The sequence below is a fragment of the Pelodiscus sinensis genome, chromosome 13 (genome assembly GCF_052426305.1).
Source record: "Pelodiscus sinensis isolate ZL-2025 chromosome 13, ASM5242630v1, whole genome shotgun sequence".
NCBI lineage: Eukaryota > Metazoa > Chordata > Testudines > Trionychidae > Pelodiscus > Pelodiscus sinensis.
The window spans coordinates 49,474,244-49,497,998 of record NC_143064.1 but is presented as its reverse complement, the minus strand read 5'-3'; the positions used below and the strand labels follow the sequence as shown (position 1 = coordinate 49,497,998).

The following is a 23,755-nucleotide window of genomic DNA, read 5'->3' as shown; positions in this document are numbered from 1 at the left end:
TCTGTAATCAGAGTGGTACCACCTGCACTAATAAGGGGGGAGCTCCCGAGAGACTGAAGTCCATAGAGAGTGTTGAGGGCTGCATAGAACCGTTTCAGGTCATTCCTGTCAGCATGTCCCTGAATTTCAGCTGCCTGATCACTTAACCAAGCATCCTGCATTTTGCGCAGTTTGTTCTGGACTGTCCTGCGAGCATTTGCAAAGGCGTTCTTCTTGGCAGCTGATGATGGATCGTTCTGATGTGCATGACGAAGGCGGTGCTTTTCAGCAAGTAAAGACAATATCTCCCCATTATTCTCATCGAACCAATCGGGCTGCTTGCGCGAAGAGGGTCCCAAAATCTTCAGTGCAGATGAGTGGATAGCATTCCGGAAAAGTTCCCAGTCGTCCGCAGCACTGCCTGCAAGGTGCAGGTTGGAAAGCCTGCTTTCTAGATCCTCAGTCAATGCTGAGGCTATGCTTGGGTTCTTTAGCTTGGCCACATTAACTCTTTTTATGGGCTTGCTACCTTGAGGCTGCCTCTTCATTCTAATTTGGAGATTCATTTTGGAGACAATGAGCTTATGATCTGTCCAACAATCAGCACCACACATGGCTTTGGTCACTCTGACATCTTGCCTGTCTTTTCTCCTAACAATGACATAGTCGATAAGATGCCAGTGCTTAGAGCGGGGGTGCATCCAAGAGGTCTTGTTCTGGGTAGGCAGATGAAACATTGTGGTGGTGATAAGAAGGTCGTGTGCTGCACAAGTCTTCAGTAGGAGCAGGCTGTTGCTGTTACATTTGCCCACTCCATGTCTGCCAGCAACTCCATGCCAGGCTATTGAGTCGCATCCTACACTTGCATTGAAGTCACCGAGCAGGATCAGCTTGTCGGTGCTACTCACAGCTGATAGTAAGGAATCCAGCTCCTCATAGAATCTGTCTTTCATCTCGTTCGGGTTAGTCATTGTGGGAGCATAGGCACTGATCAGAGTGGCTTGGTTTCCATTCCGTAGCGGAAGTTGTAGTGTCATAAGCCAATCATTCACACCCTTGGGAAGACTGGCAAATTGCCGAACAAGGTGATTCCTGATGGCAAATCCGACTCCAGAATCGCGACGCCCATCGGTGCCATGACCGCTCAAAAAAAAAGAAGTATCTCCACCTCCAGTTTCAGTTAGCTGACCTTCATTAGCAAGACGAGTGTCACTGAGGGCTGCAATATCAATGTTGTATCTTGCAAGCTCTCTAGCAACCAAGGCTGTTCTCTCTGGTCTGTCTGTCGTAGGGTTGTCCAAAAGCATGCGCATGTTCCACGTTCCAATGGTGAGCGGTGTCACCATACGTTTAATCTGTTTATCTGTATTTGTTCGACCGCCATAATGGGACTCCCACCAGCCGCAGTAAACTGGCCAGGATGTAGTGAAGCAGGCAATGTTTCTAGCCCCTTCCCCAATTCTACAGAGGTGAGCAGTGCGTTCCTGAAGAGGACTGCTCAGTCGCCCAGGTAGACGCTGGATTTCACTGCTGCTTCGATCAGCGAGAAACGACCATTAAACCTGAGCCGCCTGTGTGCAGGTCCGTGACTACAGCTCCCAGTGTGTCCACACCTGCTGCTTTGTCACTCTCCCATCGCCACAGGACTTCAAAGGTTGCACTAATGATGAGGTAATAATGTGGTGTCGAGACTTGCGCGTGATTTGGATTTAAGTGAGGAAAAGTTGTGCAGCGTCAACCTCACTCTCTCTTCCCAATTCCCATCTGGGTCCAGTAGCAAGACAAAAGTCAAGACAGCTGGAGATGGGACTGGGCGCAGTAGATGACCAGGGCGTCTTCTGTGTCTTGTCCTGCTCTACACATTCCAAAACACTTGCGGAGACCGACTTCTTGACCGTTGGACCTTCCATTGGTCTCATCCACTCAATCCGCCGGAGTCTGTCTTCACATGCTGGGATAGACAACTCCCTGTCTCATCGAGGGTTTTGGGCCCATCGGCTACCCTCACCTGGTTTGGCCGGCCAGTCGAAGCCATTGCCTGGGGTGTGGCCGCTGTCGCATGCAAACAGCTACGAGGAGCCACAGGTGAGAGCTGGGTGCCAGGTGTGGGCCAAAGGTGGACGAACCGCCCTGAAAGGACGCGACATGTACAGCCACCAGAGGTGCTACCCCTCCTTGACACTCCCTGACACCCCTCCACAGGTTGACTACATGTTGTGTGAAGAACTTTCTTTTATTAGTTTTAAACCTGCTACCCATTAATTTCATTTGGTGACCTCTAGTTCTTCTATTTAGGGAACTAATAAATAACTTTTCTTTATTCGTCCTCTCCACACCACTCATGATTTTCTATACCTCCATCATATCCCCCCTCAGTCTCCTCTTTTCTAAACTGAAAAGTCACAGTCGCTTTAACCTCTCCTCATATGGGACCCATTCCAAACCCCTAATCATTTTAGTTGCCCTTTTCTGAACCCTTTCCAAGGCCAAAATAGCTTTTTTGAGGTGAGGAGACCACATCTGTACACAGTATCCAAGATGTGGGCGTACCATAGTTTTATACAGGAGCAGTAAGATATTCTGGATCTTATTTTCTATCTCTTTCTTAATAATTCCTAGCATCCTATTTGCCTTTTTGACCGCCGCTGCACTCTGTGTGGAAGTTTTCAGAGAACTGTCCACAATAACTCCAAGATCTCTTTCCTGATTTGTCGTAGCCAAATTAGCCCCCATCATACTGTACGTATAGTTGGGGTTATTTTTCCCCGACGTGCATTACTTTACACTTATCCACATTAAATTTCATTTGCCATTTGTTGCCCAATCACTCAGTTTGGTGAGATCTTCTTGGAGTCCCTCACAGTCTGCTTCTGTCTTGACGATCCTAAACAGTTTGGTATCATTTGCAAACTTTACCACCTCACTGCTTACCCCTATCTCCAGATCATTTATGAATAAGTTGAAAAGGACTGGTCCCAGGACTGACCCTTGGGGGACACCACTTGTTACCCCTCTCCAGTCTGAAAATTTACCATTTATTCCTACCCTTTGTTTCCTGTCTTTTAACCAGTTCTCAATCCATGAAAGGACCTTCCCTCTTATCCCATGGCCATGTAATTTACACCAGAGCCTTTGGTGAGGGACCTTGTCAAAGGCTTTCTGAAAATCCAAGTATACTATATCTACTGGATCCCCCTTGTCTGCATGTTTGTTAACCCCTTCAAAGAACTCTTATAGATTAGTAAGACAGGATTTCCCTTTACAGAAACCATGTTGACTTTTGTCCAACAAATTATGTTCTTCTTCATGCTTCACAATTGTATTCTTTACTATTGTTTCGACTAATTTGCCCGGTACTGAGGTTAGACTAACCGGTCTGTAATTGCCAGGATCGCCTCTACGGCCCTTTTTAAATATTGGTGTCACGTTGGCTACCTTCCAGTCATTAGATTTAAGGGATAGGTTACAAACCACAGATAATAGATCAGCAATTTCCCATTTGAGTTCTTTTAGAACCCTTGGATGAATGCCATCTGGTCCCGGAGATTTGTTAACATTAAGTTTTTCTATTTGTTCCAAAACCTCCTCTAATGACACTTCAATCTGGGACAGTTCCTCAGATTCATCACCCACAAAGGACAGTGCAGATTTGGGAATCTCCCCAATGTCCTCAGCCGTGAAGACTGAAGCAAAGAAATCATTTAGTTTCTCGGCAATGGCTTTATCATCCTTGATTGCTCCTTTTATAGCTCGATCATCTAGGGGATCCACAGGTATTTTAGCAGGCTTCCTGCTTCTAATGTACTTAAACGTTTTGTTGTTCCTTTTTGAGTTTTTGGCTAGCTGTTCCTCAATCTTTTTTTTGCTTTTCTTATTACATTTTTACACTTGATTTGACAGTGTTTATGTTCCTTTCTATTTATCTCACTAGAATTGGACTTCCACTTCTTAAAAGATGCCTTTTTGTCCCTCACTGCTTCTTTTACATGGTGGTTAAGCCACGGTGACTCTTTTTTAGGTCTCTTGCTATGTTTTTTTAATTTGGGGTATACATTTAAGTTGGGCCTCTATTATGGTGTCTTTAAAAAGTTTCCATGCAGCTTGCAGGGATTTGGCTCTAGTCACTGTGCCTTTTAATTTCTGTTTAACTAACCTCCTCATTTTTGTGTAATTCTCCTTTTTGAAATTAAATGCCAGGGTGCTGGACTTCTGAGGTGTTCTTCCCACCACAGGAATGTTGAATGTTATTATATTATGGTCACTATTCCCAAGCGGTCCTGTAACGGTTAGATCCTGGACCTGATCCTGCGCTCCACTCAGGACTAAATCGAGAATTGCCTCTCCCCTTGTGGGTTCCTGCACCAGCTGCTCCAAGAAGCAGTCATTTAAGCCATTGAGAAATTTTATCTCCGCTTCTCTTCTTGAGGTGACATGTATCCAGTCAATATGGGGATAATTAAAATTCCCCATTATTATAGAGTTCTTTATTTTGGTAGCCTCTCTAATCTCCCTCAGCATTTCAATATCAGTATCGCTGTCCTGGTCAGGTGGTCAGTAATATATCCCCACTGCTAATTTCTTATTATTGGAGCATGGAATTACTATTCATAGCGATTCTATTGAACATGCTGATTCACTTAATATTTTTATTTCATTTGAGTCTACATTATCTTTCACATACAGTGCCACTCTGCCACCCACCTGGCCTGCTCTATCCTTTCGATATATTTTATATCCCGGTATGATTGTGTTCCACAGATTTTCCTCATTCCACCAAGTTTCAGTGATGCCTATTATGTCAATCTCCTCATGTAGCATGGCATACTTGTGTGATTAAAAGTGGCCATGCAGAGCATGGATGCAACGACTGTTCTACAGCTGCAACAAGACTTGTGCTAAGTAGAACACATGGCCAGAAAACATTAAACAATTCCAGGTTAAATGCCCCAGAGTCAACCTGTAGAGGCCCAAAAGTAAATGGTAATTAAGACTATTCAGTGCTAGTTAGGCTACAATTTTGAAATGCCAACCTCTAATTTCTAACAGTATAGGTAACACTAGTTATGTTTCAGAGGGGGTAGCTGTGTTAGTCTAACTTTAACTGGGTGGCCCATTACAAAGCCAAATTCTCCTGACTTTAATATCTGCATTCTCACATCAAAAGCTGTAAATGGGACACATCCAGCCCACTTAATTAGCCTCATTAATAGAGGTCCTACAATTGACAGGCACTTCCGCTGATATTACTTTGTTATTCTCTAGGGTGCCACAGGTTTACTAAGTAACTTAAAGATGCTAACCATGTAAACAGACAGTTCCTGCTGATCACTGTTGATTCAGAAATCAAAAGAAAATATTAACATTTAGATGAATCTTGACTGAGATAATGTCATTGTCAAGATCTCTCTAAAGTTTGTGATAGACATCAGGCAATTAATGGAAGATAGCTTATCCATTAAGCAGTTGAATTGCCACCTGGTTAAACCAAAAGACTATTGTGTTCCCCCACGCGAAGGGGCTCCTGGAAATGTCTTATCTTACCTTGGTCTTATATCTGTTTGGACGCTCATGGGGAAAGCTGCAAGCTATGAGATCCCAGGATATTCTAGTGCCCCTTTAAAATGGAAACTTTCTGAAAGTCTCAGATCTGCTCGAGGTTTCATACAGGGGAAACGTAAGCCACAAGGATTGAGGTCCCAGACAATGGCTGGAGTCATCCTGGACATGGATTTTGGACTAGAACCATGGACTAAATTCTAAAAGTTCTTTGCAACTACAAGATCACCATCTCTATTATGTAACTGAACCTTAAGGATTGAACTCACATCTGTATGCATACTGCTCTTAACCAATATTCTCCCACTTCTTTTTAAATGAGTCTTAGTTGAGTTAATAAGAATTGGCCATAAGCGTGTGTTTGGGATAAAGTCTGAAACATTCCCTGACCTGGAAGGTGATGTATCTGATCCTTTGGGATTGGTAGAACTTTATTTCAAAGGGTATCTAGGTGGGTACCTGAGGCTGGCTACTTTAAGGGTTTAGACTCCGATTGACCGATAAGGTAAATATAACTTTGCTGCTTGGTAAATATAAATATTGGAATAACCACCAGTTTCGGGAACAGACTGTCCCATTTCTTGCAGTGCACCCTAATTGAGTCACCTCAACTAGCTCCCTTGGGATCCCACATATCACAACTTGCCAACTACAGCAGATTATGTTGCTCAAGCAGGTTATCACTGCAGATGATGGCAGGTAAACCTTGGCTTCCAATAGAGTATTGACTGAACAATACTGTTGGGAATGCCTCCATAACGGATGCACCTCTGGTACCTGGAGCTGCATGCCATGTGCAGAGCAGGATGTGAAGTGAGAAATACCTATGTTTCGAACCATGATTCCTTTAAGTTCATCAACCTGGGCTTGTGTCTCCGCCATCTGATCAGTGCCCTTGTTCTCCGAGTGGTGTTTCTGTAACAGATGAGTTGAATCAGTGATGGTCCAGATCTGTTTAGAATGAAAACCATTTCTCTAGTCTCGATTCCTCATTCTTTCATAAAGAATTTGCTGATGGGGTGATAATCCAAACCTTTACAGAAGGAGTAGGGAACCTAAAGGCATGCCTGGATCTGGCCCCTGAGGCTCAGTGCTCCCCCCAGCACTGGGGAGCCTGTGCTGGCACTCCAGCTCCCCCCACTGCAGGGCTGGAGCACACAAAATCTACTAACCTGGACCCCTCCTAGGCTCTGGTGTGCAAGGGGAATGTGGGGAGGGTCTTTCTGCTTCTCAGTCAGAGGCCATGTCAGTGAGGGTTTGTTTCGTCTTTTTTGCTTCTCACTTGTGTGTGGCCCCCGACTGATTTTTCTGTGGGTCAGTGGCCCCCGACCCAAAAAAGGTTCCTCACTCTTGCCCTACAGCACCTTTCAAGAGATCCCAAAGTGCTTCACAAGCACTCTAACCCGAGAGAAATGATGTCCCACTTTTACAGAGATTTGACATATGCAGAACCAGACACCTGCCAGCTGCCCTCATCGCTCTTATGTAGGAGAGCCAAGTTGGTTTGAACAATTTGCACTTTTGGCCATTTCCTTGGTCTGCTGTGCAGGAGCCTGCTGCTGTGGGCAATGAGCCACAGGTGTCCTGTGCGCCATACCTGGCCTTTCTTCTCCCTTTAGTCCTCAATTACTCCATCAAGAATCCCAGCTGCTTTTTTAAACAATCTAGAAACTCCAGAGCAGCAACCCTGAGTGAGGCTCTTCCAAACAAACAGATCAAAGAGCCTAAATGGGCTGAGAATCATGATGCTAAAAGACCTAGCTGCCTAGAATGCGGCCACCAGTTACCCGAGCTCTAGGCTCAAACTCTCAACTCTTGCTGGTCCTGCATTTCCAATGCAACTTCATTCTAGAAAGGTCACTGCTCTCCTCATCCCCTTTTCCCGTCTCTCCCCAGCCTCTCCCATGACACTCCACCAAGAAAACCTTTCTGCAGCTGAGCTTATAGTTAAGGCACATGAAATTTAAAGCCGATTGGCCTTGCTCTACAAATCCAGTCTTGCTGATGATGATCACTGAGAGCTGCACCTTCTAACGAACACACAGGGCATCCTGACTGGACGGAGTCTGAAGGACACTAAGAAAGGAGTGCCCTGAGACTATTAAAAGCAAGCCACAGGAGAGCTGATCCTTCAGGCAGTAGTGAGGGCCAGAGCCACCCCATGAGCTGAGTTGACTGTTCACTACTGGCTTCGCAGGAGCCCTGATGGTCCCTTTGCATCTGCCCCAGCAAACCCAGGCTTGCCCTGGCAGATGCTCCACTTAAGCCTCTTCTGATAGACACGGTGGCCCAGTGTTGCACTCTGGCGGTGCTTGCCTCATCAGCAACACCCATTAATTTTCACTGGCCAGAGGACAGGCTGGAAGTGGGGACAGCAGAGATTAGGGTTAGGAGGCTGTAAGAAAAGCTGACTGAAGCCACCAAGTGACTGGTTAGCTGCCACTCCAGTATTTCCCATTTGAAACTCTGTATATCTGTGGGGGGCGGGGGGTGATCGCAGAGGTCAGAAGCTGCTTCCTCTTGCCCTCTAACAATTAGGGTCATCAACATCATTATGAAGGAAGCTGGTCCAGAGCAGGAGGGGTGAAAGCTTTCCATGCTTGGGAGGCAATTGAGGATTGTTGGATAAGCACATAAGCAAAATTGTTGTGGATCTCTTAAGCAGAAACAAGAATGTTGCCATTGTCATTAGAAGTCAATATTTAATTGAAATTAATGAGGAAGTTAATCATGCAAAGTTATGGTTTCCATGTTATCAGAGACTATGGGAAGTCTCTTTACACAACTGTTGACATTTATAACATTCGGGTTTTTAATATGGAAGCTGAGATAGGAGCACAAATCTGTGACCAAAAATGGATTCTTCAGAAACTCTCCACTCTCAGTGCTTCAATACCTCCAAGCTGTAGAAAGGCTACATACTCCTGAGCAATGTTTCCTCTAATTTTTTCCATCCATGTACAAAATAAATTTTGTTATGTGCATTCAAGCATGTGCAGATGTGCACCACCAGTAGACACACATGCTGCTGGTGATATGCTAATCAAGTGGATAGCATTTGAATCTCTCCTGTGTGGCTACCCAAGCACTCAGCTTACTGTTCCTGAGATGTCTAACTACAAAGCAGAGTTGCTGATGAGAAATGCTTCATTGTTCAGACAGACCCGTATGCAGGAATTTCTGGGGGGGGGGCATGCTTTTCTGTAAATGTGGACCACAAGGGTATGAATGTACCCCAGATGGTCCCCCAAGTAAGCAGGGAAATCAGCCCCAGCCTTCCCCCTGGTGGCCAGAGCAGGGGGCTGGGGGGGAGAGAGGCTCAGGCAGCACACTGCTCCTGCCTTCCCCTGGCTCGCTGGAGCATGCTTATTTGGGGGACCATAGTAGCACTCTTAACACCTCCCCTGAATACAGGCCTGAGCCAGAAGCTTCAACTACAGATCTGCACAAGCTATTACAAAGTACACATGCATTTCTCTCTCCATTCAGAACTCTTGCCACGGATGGGAGTGGAGTGTGATGAAGGACTTTGAAGATTGCAAATTTGTTTAACCACTTAAAGCAGTGGCTCAAACTTTCCAAACTAGTGTCCCCCTTTTCGGAGTCTGACTTGTCTTGGGTACCCCCAAGTTTTGCCTCACTTAAATACTACTTGCTTACAAATTAGACAAAAATATTAAAATGTTCCAGCATATTATTACTGAAAAATTGCTGACATTTTAGCATATAGTTATAAAATAAATACATTGGAATATTACTTACATTTCAGACTATAGTACAAAGAGCAGCATAAATAAGTTATTTTCTGTATGAAATTTTAGTTTGCACTTACTGCTAGTGCTTTTTATGTAGCCTGTTGTAAAGCTAGGCTAATACATAGAGCAGTGGCTTCCAACCTTTTTACACCCAAGATTACTTTTTAAATCTCAGAACAGGCGAAGATCTACCGCCCCACCCCTTCCTTGAAGCCCCGCCCTCTCTATTCTCCTCCTGTCCATCACTTGCTATCCCCAGCCCTCACTTACACACTCTGATCAACAGTTTATTTTTAAATTATGCGATACATACAATTAAAATCACGTGTTTATAGTTATGGAATAAATGGTCTGTTTTGTATTCGTGCTATTTAAATCTAAAATGAAGCATTTAGAATTATACATTTTGTGGGGACAGAGTACTGTGGCTGGGGGCAGGGGAGAGGGAACAGGGTGCTGGGAGGGCACAGGACAGGGTGCTAGTGGGGACAGGGTTCTGCAGCAGGAGACAGAGTGCCAGTGGGGACAGAGTTCGGGGAGAGGGGACAGGAATGGGGACTGAGTTCTGTAGCTGGGGACAGGAGAGAGGGGACAGAGTTCGGGGAGAGGGGACAGGAATGGGGACTGAGTTCTGTAGCTGGGGACAGGAGAGAGGGGACAGAGTTCGGGGAGAGGGGACAGGAATGGGGACTGAGTTCTGTAGCTGGGGACAGGAGAGAGGGGACAGAGTTTGGGGAGAGGGGACAGGAATGGGGACAGAGTTCTGTAGCTGGGGACAGGAGAGAGGGGACAGAGTTTGGGGAGAGGGGACAGGAATGGGGACTGAGTTCTGTAGCTGGGGACAGGAGAGAGGGGACCGAGTTCTGTAGCTGGGGACAGGAGAGAGGGGACAGAGTTTGGGGAGAGGGGACAGGAATGGGGACTGAGTTCTGTAGCTGGGGACAGGAGAGAGGGGACCGAGTTCTGTGGCTGGGGACAGGAGAGAGGGGACAGAGTTCTGTGGCTGGGGACAGGGGAGCGGGGACAGAGTTCGGGGAGAGGGGACAGGAATGGGGACTGAGTTCTGTAGCTGGGGACGGGAGTGGGGACCGAGTTCTGTAGCTGGGGACAGAGGAGCGGGGACAGAGTTCTGTGGCTGGGGACAGGGGAGTGGGGACAGAGTTCGGGGAGAGGGGACAGGAATGGGGACTGAGTTCTGTAGCTGGGGACAGAGGAGGGGGGACTGAGTTCTGTAGCTGGGGACGGGAGCGGGGACAGAGTTCTGTGGCTGGGGACAGGGGAGTGGGGACAGAGTTCGGGGAGAGGGGCCAGGGGAGTGGGGACAGAGTTCTGTGGCTGGGGACAGGGGAGTGGGGACAGAGTTCTGTGGCTGGGGACAGGGGAGTGGGGACAGAGTTCTGTGGCTGGGGACAGGGGAGTGGGGACAGAGTTCTGTGGCTGGGGACAGGGGAGTGGGGACAGAGTTCGGAGAGAGGGGCCAGGGGAGTGGGGACAGAGTTCGGGGAGAGGGGACAGGGGAGCGGGGACAGAGTTCTGTGGCTGGGGACAGGGGAGCGGGGACAGAGTTCGGAGAGAGGGGCCAGGGGAGCGGGGACAGAGTTCGGAGAGAGGGGCCAGGGGAGCGGGGACAGAGTTCTGTGGCTGGGGACAGGGGAGCGGGGACAGAGTTCGGGGAGAGGGGCCAGGGGAGCGGGGACAGAGTTCTGTGGCTGGGGACAGGGGAGTGGGGACAGAGTTCTGTAGCTGGGGACGGGGGAGCGGGGACAGAGTTCTGTGGCTGGGGACAGGGGAGTGGGGACAGAGTTCGGGGAGAGGGGCCAGGGGAGCGGGGACAGAGTTCTGTGGCTGGGGACAGGGGAGTGGGGACAGAGTTCTGTGGCTGGGGACAGGGGAGTGGGGACAGAGTTCGGGGAGAGGGGCCAGGGGAGCGGGGACAGAGTTCTGTGGCTGGGGACAGGGGAGCGGGGACAGAGTTCTGTGGCTGGGGACAGGGGAGCGGGGACAGAGTTCTGTGGCTGGGGACAGGGGAGTGGGGACAGAGTTCGGGGAGAGGGGCCAGGGGAGCGGGGACAGAGTTCTGTGGCTGGGGACAGGGGAGCGGGGACAGAGTTCTGTGGCTGGGGACAGGGGAGCGGGGACAGAGTTCTGTGGCTGGGGACAGGGGAGTGGGGACAGAGTTCTGTGGCTGGGGACAGGGGAGCGGGGACAGAGTTCGGGGAGAGGGGCCAGGGGAGCGGGGACAGAGTTCTGTGGCTGGGGACAGGGGAGTGGGGACAGAGTTCGGGGAGAGGGGCCAGGGGAGCGGGGACAGAGTTCTGTGGCTGGGGACGGGGGAGCGGGGACAGAGTTCTGTGGCTGGGGACAGGGGAGTGGGGACAGAGTTCGGGGAGAGGGGCCAGGGGAGCGGGGACAGAGTTCTGTGGCTGGGGACAGGGGAGCGGGGACAGAGTTCTGTGGCTGGGGACAGGGGAGCGGGGACAGAGTTCTGTGGCTGGGGACAGGGGAGCGGGGACAGAGTTCTGTGGCTGGGGACAGGGGAGCGGGGACAGAGTTCGGGGAGAGGGGACAGGAATGGGGACTGAGTTCTGTAGCTGGGGACAGAGGAGGGGGGACTGAGTTCTGTAGCTGGGGACGGGAGTGGGGACCGAGTTCTGTAGCTGGGGACGGGGGAGCGGGGACAGAGTTCGGGGAGAGGGGCCAGGGGAGTGGGGACAGAGTTCTGTGGCTGGGGACGGGAGTGGGGACCGAGTTCTGTGGCTGGGGACAGGGGAGTGGGGACAGAGTTCTGTGGCTGGGGACAGGGGAGCGGGGACAGAGTTCGGGGAGAGGGGACAGGAATGGGGACAGAGTTCGGGGAGAGGGGACAGGAATGGGGACAGAGTTCGGGGAGAGGGGACAGGAATGGGGACAGAGTTCTGTGGCTGGGGACGGGAGGGGGGACAGAGTTCTGTGGCTGGGGACAGGAATGGAGACAGAGTTCTGTGACTCGGGAGTGGGGGCTGGGGAGTGGGAGCCAGTGGACGCAGAGAGTCCCCTGAATCTCCCTTATCCCAGCATACTCCCCCCCCCAGAGAAACCAGCGCGCGCCTGCTCCAGGGCGAACCCCTCCCCCCCCCCCCACAGGGAAGCTCCGTGCATGCGCCTGCCCCAGGGCCGACCCCCCCCCCCCCCGTGCAGGGCAGCGCCCCCCCTCCCCTGAAGGGAAGCCCCGCGTGCGCCTGCCCAGGGAGCCGACCCTCCCATCCGCGCAGGGAAGCCTGTCCCACGGCCAGCACTGCCCTCCCCCCATGCAGGGAAGCCCCACGCACGCCTGCCTCGGAGTCAACTCCCCCCCACCCCCGTGCAGAAAAGCCCCGCGCGTGCGCCTGCCCATGGCCCCCCCCCGCGCCGGGAAGCCCCGCGCGAACACCTGCTCCGGGGCCAAACCCCCGCGCCCGCCGGAAACCCCCTACGCGCCTCCTGACTCACCCTCCTGTTCGGTGCAGGAGGCCGGCAGAGCAGCTAGTGCACTTCTGGCATTGCCGGAATGGCGCTAAGCCGCGGGACTTCTGAAGCCGACACTACCTCTGAGGTAAGTAGTGGGGCTTCTGGGGGGTGGGAGGGAAATGGGGGCAGGGCGGACAGGACGCCTTGCGAGCTACTGGTCGAGGCCTCGAGATCGACCAGTAGCTCGCGATCGACCTGTTGGTGACCACGGACATAGAGGAACTGATATGAAGAAGCTCTGCATAGCCACAGGTTATAATACTTACAAGGGAGAATTGAGATTGGTGAGAGTCCCCTATGATCATAGCTATCTTACCAGCTGTGCAGCTAGGACACTGGAGAATTCACTGTTCATGGCATATGGAAGTGCTGTCTGTGCTCTTGAACCATAGGTCGTCTGAAATCTCCTTTTGATTTCATTCAGGAAATGGAAGGCTCTGGAACGTTCAAAGTTCTAAAAATAAGAACAAAATGTTCACACCAGGCAGAAAACGGCAAGTTACCTGACACTATTCAAGTCAGGAACCTGCTTAGTAAACTGTCGGATTAGTGGCCTACATGATATGAAGCCCTTTAGAGACCCTCTATTCTACTGTCAAAGATATTCTGCACATAATCCTGCAAGAGCCATGCTATCTCTTCCTCCTATTCCCTCACTAATTGTACCAATCAGTCGGTTTCTCCCTAAACACTCACTGGAATTAGAGCTCAAAAGCAACCCTGGGTGCTTCATTTACCTTTTAAGGGGAAACAGAAACAAAGATGATTTCACAGCCTTCATTTGTACCTTTTTCCACAGTTGAGGGCAAAGTTTAAGCATACTTTAGTAATGACCAAGGACGCTTTAGGGATGGCTGCAGAGTGAATATCAACTGATCCCTGTAGTTTTATTGTGCTGGTCCTACTGAGAATGCCAGGTGAATCTCCCTTCCCTTCACACATACACCCCCCTCCGCCCCAAGTTGTCACTTGCAAATAGAAAGCAGCAGAAATAAGCCAGGATCTTGTGAGGAGAAGTCAGAAGGGGAGGCTGGTGTGACAGGAAGGAAACACTGTCACCACCCCACACACTCTAGAGGGAGAGTGAGGTAGATTGGACTCAAGTAGTTGAGATTTGACTTGTGGGGCCCATGTTCTGAGTTACAGTGCAAATATGCAGGAATATCATCGAAGAAAACACCCCATTGCTGATTTTCATGAATACTCAGAGGGAAAAAAGCCAGCCTTTGCAGTGTGTATGCATAAGAGTGTTAACCAAGATACTTACATCGTCTGTGATGCAGAGATATATAATCCGGTCTTGACAGATATAATGAAACAAATAACTGCAAAAAAAAAAAAATCTTATTTAGAGCTTCCTACAAAACAACCAGAACTCCTGTAGAAGATCCCACTGTCCGATGTGTTCAAATAGCTCTTTGCCAGGCACACTAGGGCCACCCAAGCAACTTGCAGCCACCTTACAGAAAATGAAGCAGGTCCCAACATGCAGTGCTCCATCTTGATCACATGTTTCATCTGGGACTTTTGTAATGTAGCCTGCATAGATCTAAAAATAAACAGCTGTGGGTTACATGTTGGTGTCCAAGCAGCCACAGGTAACTAATAGCCCACATCTGGGCATCCCTGGATTAATAGCTAAGTGAGGGCAATGCCTAACTGCAGATGTATTGGTACAGCATGTAACTAATCTTTTACTGTATGAAGATAAAAGCATCAAGGGGCTTTCCACAGATAAGGTTCAACATCAGCCCAAGTACAGAGCAAACAACCATGTCTACCAAAGCAACCCAACAAATTCCTTGGGCAAAAAAAAAAAAAAAAAAGTGTAGCTAGCGTGCCCACATTATTTTTTTTATTGAAGCAATGAAGTTGTCATTGTAAACTCTTCTGGGTCCAGGTCTCTAGCACAAGGAGGCCAGTTCAGTAACCCAATTAATGTTTTGGCTAAAACATTTCCAAATGCATGGGATCCACAAGCCTTCATTAGCTGCTTACACGAACAGCTGTATGGTATCAAGTATCAGGGGTAGCCGTGTTAGTCGGTGAGGAGTGCCACAGAACTCCTGGCAGCTGTATGGTAATCAGCCTCCTCCAACAGCTACACTACAGTTAATTACCAGTGCAACTCTTTGGAAATAACAAGCAGCCACTCTGCTCCCAGTGTTGCATTCAGTCTTAATTTTTCCATTTGTACCTAGATTGATACACTTATGCAAAGAGCCCTGCACAGATACAAAATTTGTATCCACATCTACATCTTCAAAAATGAGACACAGATACCTGCTATGACATCCATGCATGCAGATACTCACAAATATAAAGTGGATATCTGCAAATTTGCAGGATTCTAGATACAAAATTTGTATCCACATCTGCAAAAATGAGCAGCAGATATCCATGGATTTGCAGGGCTACTTATTCAAGTCTGATGTTCTGCAATACTAAACATCTTTATGAATACCACAACAATGTGATTCCCAAGTTTTAATTAAAGTATTACTAAAATACCTTTCTATTATTATGCAGCCTCTTTCATGGAATCATAGAATACTAGGACTGGAAGGGACCTCAAGAGGTCATAGAGTACAGTCCCTTGCCCTCATGGCAGGACCCAGTACTGTCCAGACCATCCCTGATAGACATTTATCTAACCTACTCTTAAATATCTCCACAGATGGAGATTCCACAACTTCCCTAGGCAATTTATTCCGGTGCTTAACCACCCTGACAGTTAGGAACTTTTTCCTAATGTCTAACCTAAACCTAAACCTCCCATGCTGCAGTTTAAGCCCATTGCTTCTTGTTCTATCCTCAGAGGCCAAGGTGAACAAGTTTTCTCCTTCCTCCTTATGACACCCTGAAAACCGCTATCATGTCCCCCTCAGTCTTCTCTTTTTCCAAACTAAACAAACCCAATTCTTTCAGCCTTCTCTCATAGGTCATGTTCTCTAGACCTTTAATCATTCTTGTTGCCCTTCTCTGGACCCTCTCCAATTTCTCCACATCTTTATTGAAATGCGGTACCCAAAACTGGACAATTCTCCAACTGAGGCCTAACCAGCGCAGAGTAGAGCGGAAGAATGTGTCTTGCTCAACACACCTGTTAATGCATCCCAGAATCAGGTTTGCTTTTTTTGCAACAGCATCACACTGTTGTTGGGGTCGGCAACACTGTTGATTCATATTTAGCTTGTAGTCCACTATAACCCCTAGATCCCTTTCTGCAGTACTCCTTCCTAGACAGTCGCTTCCCATTCTGTATGTGAGAAACTGATTGTTCCTTCCTAAGTGGAGCACTTTGCATTTGTCTCTATTAAACTTCATCCTATTTACCTCAGACCATTTCTCCAATTTGTCCAGATCATTTTGAATTATGACCCTATCCTCCAAAGCAGTTGCAACCCCTCCCAGCTTGGTATCATCTACAAACTTAATAAGCGTACTTTCAATGCCAATATCTAAATCGTTGAAGATATTGAAGAGAGCCTGTCCCAAAACAGATCCCTGAGGAACCCCACTTGTTATACCTTTCCAGCAGGATTGAGAACCATTAATAACTACTCTCTGAGTACAGTTATCCAGCCAGTTATGCACCCACCTTATAGTAGCCCCATCTAAGTTGTATTTGCCTAGTTTATTGATAAAAATATCATGCGAGACCCTATCAAACGCCTTACTAAAGACTAGGTATACCACATCCACCGCTTCTCCCTTATCCACAAGGCTCGTTATCCTATCAAAGAAAGCTATCAGATTGGTTTGACATGATTTGTTCTTTACAAATCCATGCTGGCTGTTCCCTATCACCTTACCACTTTTCAAGTGTTTGCGGATTTCCTTAATTACTTGCTCCATTATCTTCTCTGGCACAGAGGTTAAACTAACTGGTCTGTAGTTTCCTGGGTTGTTCTTATTCCCCTTTTTATAGATGGGCACTATATTGCCCTTTTCCAGTCTTCTGGAATCTCTCCTGTCTCCCATGATTTTCCAAAGATAATAGCTAGAGCCTCAGATAGCTCCTCTATCAGCTCCTTGATGCATTTCATCAGGCCCTTATGAAGAGTGTTTGGAATCCGAGCCAAACTACCCATTTCCTACACTTACGTAAGGATAGCAGGACAAAGGTGTTTCTACTGAAGGGGTGGTTCTCCCCATTCTGTACTCCAAGGCGGATTCTACAGCAACAAATTAAAAACTCTGCTTGCAGTATTTTCAAATTCTGCATATTTGATCTGTCAAAACAATATAATTGCATGGTTTCAGTTACTTTTGGTATTTCAAAATACCTGTCAGCAACTATTTCAGTGACAATGAAAAAGATTCAGAAAATGTGTTTGACAGATTCCATACTAACCGTATTAATACAGAACTCTGAGCATGAATTCATTTAAACTACAACACAGAGCCTATTCCCCCTTCCAGAAAAAGCATAAAAGCTTCGAAGAGTCAGGGGTAATGGAGGAGCTGAGGGAGGTGGAAATAATTGCTGGGAAAGGAGCCTGTGTGAACTTGGAGGGTTGTTGGGTGTGGGTGGGAAAAGTATGGAACAGGTTTTTTGGGGACGGCAGGGGGCAAGGAGGGACTGTTGGGGAGGTTTCCCCATGCAGACCCTGGTAAGGATGTGAAGGGGCAGTCGAGTACCTGATAAGCAGGAGCTGCCCCTCTGCATTTTTAAACAGGATACAGCAGTGGCAGCCTATCCCCTTGTCTGTCTCAGCACAAGCTGGCTGCCATTGCTGTGTCCCTTTTAAAAATGCAGAGTGGCAGCGTGAGGACTGTCCTGAGACGAGGGACCAGAAAATGAGCCAGCATCTTTGCACACTGGCTCCTCTCTGTCCTTTTAAGGCTGCAGAGCAGCAGCTAGGAGTTGTTCTCAGATGCAGCCTGAGCCAGAAGTGAGTGCTTAAAGAGCCTTTCCTTAATGACTAGTCGAGCAATTGATGGAAATTCCATCGACTACTCGACTAGCAAATTAATCAACACTTAACATCCTTAGACCCTCGCTGACCTCTTGCCCCTGTAATTCCATCAGACACATCTCTCCACTCAGTCACCTCTGACCTTTGTGGCCTTGAACCCCCTCTCCATCACCATGTAGACCTGAAAGAACCCCAACACTCTATGAGAATGGCTCCTTGCAGTGAAGTCTGGGACTAAGTCTGCTGTGGCCCACTGAATTTTCTCCTCTTGCTCCTTCTTAGACCCTGCTCCTTTTCCTCTCATCTCCACTCTCTCCATTAGTCCCTTCTTGTCCCCTCCTGCTATCTTTCCCTCTCCTGCCCCTGCCCCCTCACTTTCCTGAAGAGTCTTGTCTTGCAGCCTACATGTGGTTAGGCAGGAGGGCACTGGGATGGGAGCCAAACAGGAACCAGGAACTTCAACTTGTTTAAAGCAAGTCCATGTTCAGGTCACTCACATCAGCATGCAGGTGGAGCCAAATGCCAATCATCAAACTTTATGATTGGCCAGGCACAGGGGCCAGAGCAGGGGCCAAGAGCTAATCAAAAATCAAGCAAAACACTCCCAGCTATTTTAAATTCCTCCACAAGCCAAAAACTAGCCCAGGCATAAGGCACAAGCCAAGTGAGCCCAAAACAAGCTAAATTCCTGCTTGTTTTCTGCAGTGTTGGTAACAAACGCTGTTCTCTATTGCCAGAGCAACCTCTGGTGAGCAAAAGGCAGAACTGCAGCAACTTTCAGCAGAAACTTTTCTCTGCACACAAAATTACAAAAATGTGCATAGCTCAGTTGTGTGCACGCAGTGGCACAGAACTGCCCCAGGAGTAATTTTGTTATAGGCACACAAACACTGCAGACTTAGATTGATAGGAGGGAACCCCTGCAATTCTGGCTGGGGCAATATTTCATACTGCAGACAGAGTGGCTAGTCCCAGTGGTGCCCAATAGTTCCAAGCCTGCGCTATGCATTGTTCTGCTGTGGTAGTTTAGGTTTGGGAACACAGCTCTTCCCTCTTTCAAGCAAAGTGTTTAATAGAGCAATAAGTCCTCTCTTCACCGTTATACAAACTTGTAGGTTCCAAGATTAGCTCCCTAACGGCCTGCAGTGTACATGTTCAGTTGCACGTCACATGTACCAGGGAAGCAGACATATTACTATCCCTTATCAGAGCTCCCTGCACAGCCAAGATCCTCTCAACCAGGAATTAGCATTTATCAAACATACTACATAAGAACAGCCATACTGGGTCAGACCAGCCCGGTGTCCTGTCTTCCCACAGCAGCTAATGCCAGGTGCCCCAAAGGGAATGAACAGAACAGGGAATCCTCAAGTGATCCACCCCGTTGCCCATTCCCAGCCTCTGACAAACCTAGGGACACCATCCCTGCCCATCCTGGCTAATAGCTCTTGATGGACCTAACCTCCATGAATTTATCTAGTTCTTTTTTGAACACTGTTGAAATCCTGAGCAGTGTGAAGAAGCATTTCCTTTGCTTGTTTTAAACCTGCTACCTATTAATTTCATTTGGTGACACCTACTTTTTATGTTATGGGAACAAGTAAAAAATAGCTTTCCCTTATTTACTTTCTCCACACTAGTCTTGATTTTATAGACCGCTAGAATTAGAGCCCTGCATGGATAGAAAATTTTGCATCTGCAGTCATATCTGTATCTGCAAAAATGAGCCGCAGAGATCTGTGTCCACATCTGCAGATACCTGTGGATATAAAGCGGATATCCACGGATTTGTACGTCTCCCCTTAGTCGTCTCTTTTCCAAGCTGATAAGTCCCAATCTTATTAATCTCCCCCTCATATGGCAGCCGTTCCATACCCCTCATTTTTGTTGCCCCTTTTCTCAACTTTTTCCATTGTCAAGATATCTTTTTTGAGGTAAGATGACCACATGTGCACACCATGTTTTTAATGACCTTCTGTTTGCTTTTTTGACTGCTGCTGCACATTAAATGGATATTTTCAGAGAACTATCCACAATGACTCCAAGATCTCTCAAGTGGTAGCAGCTAGTTTAATCCCCATCATTTTATGTGTGTAGTTGGGATTATGTTTTCCAAATAGGAATGTGAATGGTTAATCAGTTAACTAGTTAACTGCTAAGTATTACCCTTACCAGGTGATGCTTGACAGTAACGATTAACCAGAGGGGGCGCCCCCTCCATCACGGGTGAGGGGTGCTCCAGCCTAGCTGCAGCAGGGCTGCTCCAGAATCAATAGTGTAACTGGTTAAACATACTGTTTAGCCAGCTAATGAAACAGGGTTTTACATCTCTATTTGCAATATGCATTTATCAACATTAAAATTCATCTGCCTTTCTGTTGCACAGTCAACTAGTTTTGTGAGATCCTTTTGAAGCTCTTTGCAGTCACTTTGGACTTAACTATCGTGAGCTATTTTGGAGGCACACCTTGCCAACTGCCCAGCTTGGCTTTAAGGAGAAACTCTGGATTGGAGGAAGGAACATGAGCCCTCAAGATTAAGATTTAGTATTTTGTAAAAACTGAAGACTTCAAAGCAGATACTTAGTCAACTGGATGGGACATGTCCCTAATATAGAACACTTTGCAGTGCTCCCAGCTAAAGATCTCCCTAGTCAGAGCTAGAATTGTCGGGTTCCTACCGATTTCCTTGTACAGCGTGTAGGCAGGACCAGGCACTCGTTACCTGTAATCCTTGGTGTGTTTACAAGTTTTGGCTCCAGCACCTTTGACCGTGTGAGGGAAAGTCTGTTGTATGTTTGGTCAGATCTAGATTAGAAACAACTGAAATGGACTTTGGGACACCATCCACCTGGCTTTTACCACAGAGGTCCAATAGTTCTGTGCTTGGTCATCTGGGTCATGCATCATTGTAAAGGCAGGGAGTCAGCACACTTTAGGAAAGTTTAAATATACCCATTTCAAAGTCTGATCCCACATAGATTTCTCTCTCCATGGCCAGAAGACAAAACTGCATGTAGTCAGTTGCACCTTTCTAGCTTCTCCCATTGTCGACAGTTGTTTCTGGTATGTCCAATCAATCTCCGACTCCTAGTACAAAGTCTCCTAGCTACACCAGAAGAGAATACCACCTCCACTGGCGTCTTAGAGGGTCCCATCTCCAAGAACGGCCCAAGGAATGCAACACTTAAATGTATCAGGAGCTGAGAAATGTCAGCAGTTAGTGCAGCAAATCTGCTGCCCTTACACCAGGGGTGGGCAACCATTTTCACATGGGAGCCATGCCAAGAATTTTGATAAGGGGTGGGGCTGCTTGTGACACAGATACTGGTGGGTGGTGACTGCTGCTGGTAAGTTCCTGAAAGAGACAGTGCACGGGGTCTTTAAGAGCAGGAAAAGTTCTCCTGCTCTGTGGAGTTGGGCATATGGGGGTGGGAGGCCAGGAGTGAGCAAGAGAGAGAAAACCAGCTTCTGGAGAAATCTCAGAAAGTGCACTGCCTCTTTAAGAAAGGAACTCGCCTCAGTTACACAAAATTCATACCTCTGTATCCCGTTCTTCCTGACCCCTTCTTTGCAGAGATGGGGTACAGAGGCAGTGGGACAACCAAGCAGGAGAGTCCTGGAAGCAGCTTGGTGGTAGGACAGGGTAAGGTTGGGGAGTGGCACCTGAACACACACTGGCAGCTGTATGCGTGCTATGCTAATCAGCTGGGCAGGTCACATTCTGCCCTCCTTTGGCTTACACTCTGGAAAATTGCAAATGCAGCCTCCGTCACCCCAAGTACAGCACCACGTCAGAGAGCATGGTCAGATCAACTGCTCTAGTCTTGAGATGTGAGGTCATAATCCAACTAATTCTCACAACTCCAGAGGATTGGAGACCTGAATTTTAGCACAAAAACAACCCGACAACAGGTGAGCAGGAGTAATGTCCACGCAGTTTCTCCCCACAGCAGGTCCCATCCCTCCCCCACACCCCAGAAGACCAAACATTACTCACTTTCCATGTGAGTAGGTGAGTTTGTTGTTCTCTGATGGAATCTTTGCTAGGATCTGTTCAGTCACCTCTAGGAAGTTCCCTCCACACCAGGCATGTTTGGCAAGGATGGTCGTGCCTCTGGCAACAACGGCAAACAGGATGGCCATCGCTTCACGCTAGCTATGGACACAACACAGAGGATTTAGGGAACTTGTAACATTTCCTCTATAGACCCCTCTCAGTGGAACACAGCAATTCCATCTTAAACCCCACCTCTCAATCTCACGCACAGGAGCAAGGAAGGAGTCAGATTTATTTCTGCCAGATGCCACTTCCTGCAGCCCATTTTTCTTCCCTTTCCCCTTTTCTAGGCACTGATCAATAAGAAAGGCAATAGATTTTAAAGTTCCTGGAGTTTGCAGGGGGAGGGGCACATCTGTTTACCTGGCTGCAGAGCGGCGGAGTTCAAAGCACTGGCCAGAGTGACTAATTGGACATGATGGGAGAGGGAAACATGTTGGAATTCAATAACTTGGCAAAAATCTACTCATGGCTGTTGACAGTAAAGGGAGGAGGGAGACAAAAGTCCCTTGTGGGGCTGGAAGTTTTTTGTCACCGAAACTAGGCACCTATTGCAACTCTTGTCACATTACAATGTGAACACTCTCCAGGTTTGTGGGTGAAAACTTGCCAGTGTAGACAAGGGCTCAGACTGCAAACTCTTTGGGGCAAAGGGTAGCTTGCTGCCTCATAACAAGTAACTCTGATTATTGTACCAGTAGTGGTCACAACATATGTACACAGATCTCTATACATTAAGCTGTTTGTTTGAAAAAGGCTTCTTGATTTTAATACATCATGGATCCAAAGTACAACACTGACACCAGCTGCTTGAGTTTGTGGAACCACCATACGCTCTTCCCTAGATAGCATCTCTTGGCCTGGCAGTTAATGAGGTACATGTGCTTTAGGAGAGTCAGTCACATATCAACATGCAGAAGCCCCAACCAAGAAAACCCTCCCACACTCACCGCATGCCATTCCACTTCTTGCAGAATTAGACTGCGTAATGAATCTGCGACAGCAACATGCCCTCCCTCTCTGACCCAGAAGAGAAAGTACCCTCTAAGACTCCTTGGTGGGCAGGTCCAGCCTCCCCTAGCCCTGCCCACAGGAAGCCGGCATTTGGGACTACGAGGAGGATAAGAGCTGAGAGCTCAGTCAGAGCCCAGCAGCTGAACAGGCTAGACACTCGGCCCTAGCCGCACTGCATCCAACAGGATGACTGGGTTGGGCCACCAGGACCCCTGCCGGCCCCCAATCTCCGGCCCAGGCTGCTAAGACCACTGTCACACCTGAAAACATGCTGAGCCCTCCGGGACCCCCCGCCAGGCCCCGATGATTGAACTGGTCTGCCTGGGCCCCTCCCTGAGCTGGAACCCCTGGACACCCTGCTAGCACCTCTGTTCCCAGCTGACCCCGAGGAGCAACACCTGAGCCTGGTAGGCCCCTAGGGAGAACTGGGAAGTGGCCCAGGAATAGCTGACCCCGGGGCAGCTGAGAAGATGGAGCTTGGGTGGGCAACACGTTGTGCCTTGGATCTCCGCTGACCCACAGACCTACTCGGCACGTTGTAGTTCGGATTCCTGCTGATCCACCGGCCTAGTCGGGGTGTTGCAGCCTGGATTCCCGCTGACCCTTTACAGACTGTGTGCGCCTCAGACTGCATCCCTCGATTGGAGAGGCACCCACCTATCCTCACATACCCTGAATACATCAAATTGCCTGCAGCAGAGCCAGCGTATGAGCAACTGGACCTTTGAGTCAATCAAAATGGGAGAGAGACTTGTTAGCTGCTGAGGCACCTGACTGTTAATCAGCAGTTTCAGCACTTTAGTTTGCTATCGGGGTTCAGGGTTTAAGAGATGGACCCCAAGTTAGGGTGCAGCAGTGACCTCTGTTCAGGTGGTTTCTCGGACCAGCCGAGCCTTTATAACCCTCTTTTCTGCTTCGAGCGGATGTTCAGGAAACTCCTCAGGACCCTCCAGGGGCATATTTTTCACTTAGGGTTAGTGAAGT

At 48.2% G+C, this 23,755-nt stretch overlaps 1 protein-coding gene across 1 annotated transcript in view; it reads right to left on the bottom strand.

Annotated features, from left to right (window-relative positions):
- The window catches only part of VAMP7 (vesicle associated membrane protein 7), a 60,369-nt gene that overhangs the window by 12,181 nt on the left and 24,433 nt on the right, over positions 1-23,755 (bottom strand). Inside the window, exons 2-5 of the mRNA XM_075941228.2 lie at positions 21,698-21,856; positions 14,044-14,101; positions 13,093-13,230; positions 6,360-6,450 (exon numbers count right to left, since the gene is read on the bottom strand). Coding sequence (XP_075797343.1) covers positions 6,360-6,450; positions 13,093-13,230; positions 14,044-14,101; positions 21,698-21,843 — 433 coding nt within the window. The 5' untranslated portion in view covers positions 21,844-21,856. The remainder of the gene's footprint in view (positions 1-6,359; positions 6,451-13,092; positions 13,231-14,043; positions 14,102-21,697; positions 21,857-23,755) is intronic.